This window comes from Equus quagga, chromosome 7, assembly GCF_021613505.1.
Source record: "Equus quagga isolate Etosha38 chromosome 7, UCLA_HA_Equagga_1.0, whole genome shotgun sequence".
Classification (NCBI taxonomy): domain Eukaryota; kingdom Metazoa; phylum Chordata; class Mammalia; order Perissodactyla; family Equidae; genus Equus; species Equus quagga.
The window spans coordinates 37,569,876-37,577,237 of NC_060273.1; the positions used below are offsets into that span (position 1 = coordinate 37,569,876).

The following is a 7,362-nucleotide window of genomic DNA, read 5'->3' on the forward strand; positions in this document are numbered from 1 at the left end:
GCCTCGCCACATTTCCAAGGCTCAGTACCCTCCTGTCTTGTGTCTGTTCTCTCAGCCTCTGCCCTCCTCCCATGTCCTGGTGGATCTCCTGGGTGGACCACCATCCTTTTCTCCCGGGTTTTTCATGTTCTGTCCCCTTCTCCCAGTATTCTTCTGTCACCCTTGCTTGTCTCTCTCTCCTCCCTTTCTTTGTTTCCCATTCTCTCTGCTTAGAGCCAAGGAGGGAGGGAAGCTGAGATCCTTCGTGGTGTGAGAGGAGGAGGAGCCCAGTCTTCCTTTCCCCAGCCCTCCCACACCTCCTTTCCTAGCCCGTATGCTGAGGTGCGGAGGTGAGACTAGAGGCCCCGGGGCTGCAGTGCCTCTTCCTGCGTTTCAGTCACACTCCTGCTGTTACCCAGGGCTCTCCTTACTGCTTGGTGCCTGGGCCCGGGACCTCCCTGCAGTTCCGCCTCCCAGTCACTCTGTCCGACGTGGACTCCAGCCAGCTCACTGGCCAGGGCAGGACGACCAACCAGTCAGAGAAGTTACACAGGGTCAGCCTCCGACCCCAGGGCAGCAAAACCAAGAGTTCCCTAGGCACAGACGGAGACCAGGACTGCAGCTGCCTCTCTTGGCAGGGAACAGCTGTAGTGCCGCCTCCAAAGGGCCCCCTCTCTCCAGGCGAGAGGCGAAGAATGGAAAAATCCCTGGGCTGACAGAAAATGTCTAAATGACTGGGCTGTCTTCCTCCTGCCCGGGCGCTGCATGGCCCTGCCTGGTGGTCACAAATCTGAACCCCACCACAAGCACATCATGGGGGTGGAGGGACTCACCCAGGCTCCCACTAGGCTTCTGACCAAGTCCTACCATTCCCTTGGCCAACACTGTGACCATGCTCTGCAGACAACAGTCTCTGGCTCCGCCCCAGCCTGCAGCAGGTCACCTCCTGCTGCCCCTGTGGGTGAAGAAGCAGGAGCCAGGCCCCAGGACCTCGGAAGCTCTGTTCCCTCCACATTGGAGCCTGCACCATGGTGGTGGGGCGGGGGAGGGGCTGCTGAAGGAAGGAGATGGCACTGTTCCTGCAGATGGGGAGGGAGGGCACGGGGAACAGCCCAGCCGTAGCACCCCAGGCTCCTCCGGTAAGTTCCTCTCCCTGGTAACAAGATTCTTCCATGGGGACTTAGAATGTGCAGAGCCCATCCCATGGCTGCCCTGCACCTGGCAGGGGGGTGCACAGGTGGACTCCTCAGGTTGGGGGAGGTGTTCTCACCCAGCCAAGCTGAGGTTCTGCCACTTCCTGTCCCTGGGGAGCAACTCCAGTTACCAGGGCAACAGGCTAAAATAAATCTTGTCTGGGTAAGGCCAAGGGTAGTGTCGTTGCTAGGGCGACTGATTAGGCCAGTTATTTGGCTCCAGGCTTTTCCTGGTACCCAGCAGGCTAAATCGCCTGGCACTGATTACCAGCCCACTCTACCGCTGTCGCCTGCCCAGAGCCCAGGCACTCAGGTGCCTGCCGCTTCCTGCTTTATCTTTGCCCAGCACTTAGGGGCTCAATGACACAAGGTAGTTTGGAGCTGGTCTCTGTGACAGCAGCTGTGATTTCACAAGGACTGAGGTGCTGTAAAGTGGCCTGGTTGATGGGGAGCAGGAAGGAATAGGTAAGAGACCCTCCTGTGGGTAGCTTCAAATCAAGCCTGGGGAGTAAGGCTCCAGGCCAGGAGCACGGCAGGCTCCCTGTGGGTGCCCAACTCCTTGAGGCAGTGCCAAGGCTGGGAAGGTGTTTTGTGTTCCTGCCACTGTGCACAGGGTGCATATGTCAAGGCCACACTGGAGGCTATGGCCTTGAACACACTTGTTTTGGTGGCCACTTATTGATCCATCACATACCTGCCTCTCCCTGGCCAACACCCACCAGTGGTGGTGGCTGCCACTGGCCCCAGTGCACCACCTGAGCCCAGCACCTCTCCTGTACGTTGGGGGGACTTTGGCTGACCAGGAGGCACCTGGAGTGGGCTCTGGGCACCGCCTGCCTGCTAGCCAGATGCCCATCCTCACTAGTTGGCTCCCTGCACTCTCAACATGACCCTTGTAAAGATGTTCAAGGATCCTAGTTTCCATGCACATGGCACAACTGGCTTCTGCAGGATTCCAGCTCACAGACGAGCCCCTTCCTCCCAGGGCTGGGAAGTGGAGGGGCACAGGTGGGAGGCCTTGCCCTGCCTGCTCAGGTGGCCCTGGCCCTTGGACCAGTCTGAGAAGAGAGGCAGCTTCCCTTGCTTCGGTGCTCTTGTTCTATCTCCTTCCTTACCCTAAAGGTGCTCCATCTTTAATAGGGGCCACGGTTGCCCTCCTCACCGCCCAACCCTCAGCTCCCTCCTGTAGATATCTTACTTGCCATGAAAGTGATATCACAAGGTCCTCTAAGGCCCCCACCCTTGTGTCAACTGCTGGTTTGTCTTGCAGGGTGTGCACTGACCAGCGCCATCACCCCCAGCATGAGTCGGTGGTCCTTGCAAGGAAGGATCAGAAGTAGGGTGTAAAATGTCTGAATCCCAGCCCCATCTCAAACCTCTCAGAATGCAAGGGGCAAAGGGTATCTCCGCCAGAGAGTCTGCACTTCTGTGATGAGAGCCTTCCACAGGCCCATGCATTTTTGGACGGTGGTGAGGAGGGGCTGAGGGCAATGGGGCAGCAAGAGGGACATGCCCTGAGAGATGGTCTTTTCCTCCACAGGATCTCCTTCAGCGGCCACTTGACTGGGATTCTGGTGGGACTGGTCTGTGCACAGGGACCAATCCAGAAGTTAACCTATCCCAAGACACGGCCTATCACCCCAAACCCACAGAGAAACAACCTCCAGCTTGTCTGACAGCGCACAGCCCTATGCTTGAGGAGCCCGGCTCTTAGGGTTACTTGGGAAGGAAGAGTACAGAACCATTCCTAGGTGGGAAGGGGCGACCCAGGTGCCGGACGCCTAGAGCCCGAGTGGAGAGTGGCAGGAGCTGGAATGGGATGCTGCTGGAAGGGTGGCCCGGCTTAGCCTCCCACTAATGGCCAGGACTGTGGACGCCGCCAGTGCGGTCACCTCGGACACAGTTGCATCCACATTCACCTCACATCGTCGCTTTCTCGGCAGTCAGCTCAGACCAGTGGAGACGCCCCCACACTCCCCGCCCCTGCGAAAGCCCAGTGCGAGGGGGTGGGGTGGGGCGGAGGCTGCCTCCCCTAGACTTTCCAGCTCCAACTCCACTCCCACGGCCCGGCGTCCAGAGCCCGGGGCGCGTGAGGGTTAACCTCGCGGGGGTGGGGACTCCGGAGCAGTCGGCTCGGCAGAGCGAGGGAGGGGAAAGGAGGCGACGGGAGGCGCGCGGAGCCGGCTGGGGTCGAGCCTCGGAGTATTAGAGGCCGTTGGAGCCCCGGGTATCGCAGGCCACCGGGCAGCCTCTGGGGCACATGCTGCGCGCAGCAAGGGGCCACTGCAAGCCCCCTGCCCCAAACTTCAAGTCGGAAGCAGGGGACAGACGCTGGGCATCAAGACTGGTCTGGACGCCCCCGTCCCAGGGAGCACCACCTCCACCCCACGTCTGCGGGTCTTTTCCCAGCCGTCTCCGTCCCTCCTCCGACCACTTTACTGCCTTTGGCCGGGGATGAAGCCCGGAGACGGTGGCCCCACGGCGACCCCGGAGTCCGAGTCCGCCGACGCGCCCCCCGGTCCGCCGCGGCCCTCGGCCTGGCCCGATGACGTGCGGCTCTGCGGCCACCTGCGAAAGCAGAAGTCCCAGCGCCGCCGCTTCTTCGTGCTCCGCGCGGACCCGCCGCGCCTCGAGTGCTACGAGAGCGAGAAGAAGTTCCGCGCCGGCCGAGCGCCGCCCAAGCTCAGCGTGAGCCTGGCGGGCGCGTGCACCATCAGCAAGCGCGTGGACGCGCGCCACCGCCACCTGATCGTCCTCTACACGCGCGACCGCAGCCTGGGCGTGGCGGCGGCCAGCGAGGCGGAGCAGCAGGCGTGGTACAGCGCCCTGCTCCAGGCGCGCGCCGCCGCCGGTGAGGCCCAAGCCCTGGGCAGGAGGGGATGGCGCGGGGTGGGGGGAGGCGGGTGATCAAGGATTCGGTTTATCCGTAGGCTCTCCCTCCCCCTAAGTCTGCGAAATCAAGTTCAAACATGAAGAGTTTCCACGTGTTCGGTTCTCGGGGCACAGTGACTCCAACCTCCCCGACCAGCCCATTGTCTCTCCAGGTCCTAGTTCCCAAGAGGCCCCCGGGACCTGGATCCTCGCTCCGTTTCAGGACGTCTGGCCCGTGACGCTGCGGCCCAAGGGGCTGGGGCGGACACGAGGCCTGGGCAGCGGCGGCTACCGCCTGTGCCTGGGTTCTGGGGTACTGAGCCTGCTGCGGAAGCCCAGGGGTAGAGGCTCCGGGGACACCCAGGCATGGCCGCCGCCGGCCCTCCGCCTGTCCTTGCTCAGTGTGCGCCGCTGCGGCCACGCAGACTCTTTCTTCTTCCTGGAGCTCGGTCGCTCAGCGCCCACGGGTCCCGGGGAGCTGTGGCTACAGGCGCCCGATGGTGTGGTGGCCCAAAGCATTCACGAGACCGTTCTGGCCGCAATGAAGAGACTCGGGGACGGCGTTACCGGTGGTAGGGCTGAGCCACTGCCAAGGGATCCCCCGACAAGCGCCCCCGGGTTCTCTGTCCCCCAACCTTATGAGACCCCGGCCTCCGCGGCCCAATCAATCAGTCTGAGCCGTCCGGGTTGCCTGGGTGAGAGGAGCGAGCAAGCAACCCTCAAGACCCTGGTGACGCTGGGGGCAGTAGCCTCGTACCCCCAGGGGTTGGAGCAAGGCGGGGGTTACATAACCATGGGAGCCAGAAGTGACTATGAGCCCATGGGGGGCGGCGATGCAGGCGGTTACATGGTGATGGCGCCCCCGGGCCTTCCGGCAGCCGCCAGCACCGCTCCTCGCCAGCCACTCCAGGACTCGGGGGGCACTGAATATGTGCCCATGAGCCGCTTTGCACCAGAGTCCTTTTCCTCGAGCACCCTGCCCGGTTTCTACAAGCCCGGGGCCGGGGAGCCTGGACTCGGGCTCCGAGGCCCCCGTCTCGGCGTCGGGGACAGCTGGGGACCGGCGGGAGCTCACCCCTGCTTGCAGGCGCCGTCCGAGCTAGCTGGGGAGTACGTGTGCATCGAGTACGTGGCCCCGGACTACGTAGGAATGGGCACTACCATACCGCAGCCGCCCGACGGCCGCCTCAACTACATCGACCTGGACCTGGTCCCTCCGCTGCGGGCGCGAGGCGACACCCCCGGGGCCAGCACTCACCGCCCGCACAGCTACGCGAGCATCGAGTTCCAGAACCTTGGCGAGGCGCGGGTGAGGAAACCTGGCGCCCCGCCCTGTCTAGCCAGGGCTGACGGATGGATGAGGAGGAGGGGAGAGAAAATCGGGCAGCTACCAGTGCCCTCCCGCTCGCCCCCCCTCAACCACCCCTCACACCTGTGCCCACGGCGGAGGGGCTCTAAGGCCCAGGTGCCCCTTAGGACGTGTGATCTGTAGAGGCCCTGAGCTGCCCCTTAGGTCCCGCTGCCCACTCTGCCCCTTCTAGCTGTGGTGCCTGGGAAACTTCCAGGAGGAGGTTCCACAAGAAGTTGGATTCTCTTAAGGGAGAAAATTCTAGAACCTCTCCCCTTTACAAAAAGAAAAAAAACTCTACAAACTTGTAGGCTTTCTCAGCTAAAACCCTGATCCTCTCTGTTTCCCCACAGGGTTCCTGCAGCATTGCTCCAGAGTCTCAGGTTGGCCTTGGCCCCCAATCCTGCCTCTGGTGACGACTCCCACATGGATCCCCCTCCCCCCTACACCTGCAGTGCCTGCCTTGTGTCTCCTCCCAGCCAAAGAACTAACCCAGCCCCAGAGCCTAACTCCCGGGGCACAGCACAAGTTGGATGAAAGCACCAGGTATCTTATCCCTAGTGCCCCCCCAAAAAGTGAAGTGCCACCCCCTTACTCCCTAGTTTGCCTCTCCCAATGCCAGCCACGTGCTCACACCATCCTCCCTTCTCCGGGACCCAGCAGAGCTCATGGAGTACCTGCATCCCACTAGTCTGGGGGACTGTACTCTGGACCCCCACCCTGGCCCCACCCCACAATTAAAGGTTTCCTGCTTGGTCAATCTGGAAAGGTCTTAGATCCACAGATTCCCCAATCTCACTGTAGGGGGTGGCCAATGAGTAACCAGAATTTGAGGGAGGGCAGCCAAAGCCGTGGTGGAGGAAGAGATCCCATCCCTGCCTCGGCGCCCCACTCTGCTACTCGCCACAAGGAGCCTGTTTGCAAACCAGCACTGTTTTATTGTCAAAGAATCTGCCTGGGGGAACAGGGGGCCCACTCTGCCCCCAGAGGAGCTATAGACAATGACTGTCTGGGGTCCCTGGGAGCGATGGATCAGCACAGTGAGAACAGCTCCCGCCACCACTGAGGCCTGGGTGGTCAGAGAGAGGGTCAGGGGGGCCAGCAGGGGGCGTGGGAGCCCCTGAGATGGAGGAGCTGGGTCTTGGCTCACCCTGGCTCATCTGCAGGAGGCCAGTGAGGGCGATCAGCTCAGGCCCACTGAGCCAGGCGGTGGAGCAGCCAGGGGATGAGGTGGGGAGGACCCAGGGGGACATAATAGGGGGTGGGAGCAGCAGCTTCAGAGAGCCCAGCACCTGAGGAGAGAGGAGAGAGGAGGGGGAAGTGTCCCCACCTGAGCCGGCAGGGAGGCTGGGCTGAGGCCAGAGCAGGAAGAGCGCTCACCTGCTGAGAGGCCTCAGACAGGTACAGGGGAACACGCTGCCCTCGCGGCAGCAGAGGGTCGGAAAGAAAGACGTCTTCACAGCACATCACCGGGAACCCTGGGGACGAGAAGCGGCTATGGTGGCAGGCGAGGGGTCCCCACGCCCTCGAGCTCTGCGCTGTTCCCTACGGGGCGCATGCAGCATCACTCCAAGGTCTGAGGGGACCAAGGGAAGTACCTGCATGCTCTCCATTCTGATGTCCTGTTGCAGGAGCCAGGGGCCTGGGGTTCCTGCCTGAGGCTGCCTCATACAGTGGCCAGAATGAGGGATGACACAAGGTCCGGCCTGAGAAGGCAACGCCAGATGCAGAACTGGGCCCCTGTGGAGGGGCAGGAAAGATCACTAGGGCTTCAGCCCCCTGCCAGGGCACCCCTGCCCCACCCCAAGGCCGGAGCCCTAGGCACCCCTAAACTCACCCACACCAGCCAAGGTCCTGCTTTAGAGTCGTAGTTGAGGTCCCAGGGTGCTAGCAAGGTCATCCTTGAGGCGGCCACCTCCCAGGCCATCTGGGGGGAAAGCGGCACTGCGGGGGGGGGGGGGGGGGGGGGGG

The 7,362-nt window shown here is 62.4% G+C and overlaps 2 protein-coding genes across 2 annotated transcripts in view; one reads left to right on the top strand and one right to left on the bottom strand.

Moving 5' to 3' along the window:
• Window positions 1-2,123: 2,123 nt before the first annotated feature.
• LOC124242299 (insulin receptor substrate 1-like) lies at window positions 2,124-6,149 on the top strand. The gene is made up of 3 exons (XM_046667202.1): window positions 2,124-4,023; window positions 4,217-5,352; window positions 5,745-6,149. Exons 1-3 carry the CDS (start codon window positions 3,627-3,629, stop codon window positions 5,805-5,807), a joined length of 1,596 nt encoding a protein of 531 aa, XP_046523158.1. The 5' UTR covers window positions 2,124-3,626; the 3' UTR covers window positions 5,808-6,149.
• Window positions 6,150-6,308: 159 nt separating this feature from the next.
• Window positions 6,309-7,362, bottom strand: part of SAP25 (Sin3A associated protein 25) — a 1,745-nt gene continuing 691 nt past the window's right edge. Inside the window, exons 3-6 of the mRNA XM_046667203.1 lie at window positions 7,229-7,335; window positions 6,990-7,131; window positions 6,772-6,869; window positions 6,309-6,683 (exon numbers count right to left, since the gene is read on the bottom strand). Coding sequence (XP_046523159.1) covers window positions 6,384-6,683; window positions 6,772-6,869; window positions 6,990-7,131; window positions 7,229-7,335 — 647 coding nt within the window. The 3' untranslated portion in view covers window positions 6,309-6,383. The remainder of the gene's footprint in view (window positions 6,684-6,771; window positions 6,870-6,989; window positions 7,132-7,228; window positions 7,336-7,362) is intronic.

What these genes read in the sequence shown, in the direction of transcription:
- LOC124242299 (XM_046667202.1), top strand. Translation starts at nt 3,627, where the DNA reads ATGAAGCCCGGAGACGGTGGCCCCACGGCGACCCCGGAGTCCGAGTCC. An exon ending in CCAGGCGCGCGCCGCCGCCG is followed by an intron (nt 4,024 to 4,216) that starts GTGAGGCCCAAG and finishes TTGTCTCTCCAG; the next exon opens with GTCCTAGTTCCCAAGAGGCC. An exon ending in AGAACCTTGGCGAGGCGCGG is followed by an intron (nt 5,353 to 5,744) that starts GTGAGGAAACCT and finishes GTTTCCCCACAG; the next exon opens with GGTTCCTGCAGCATTGCTCC.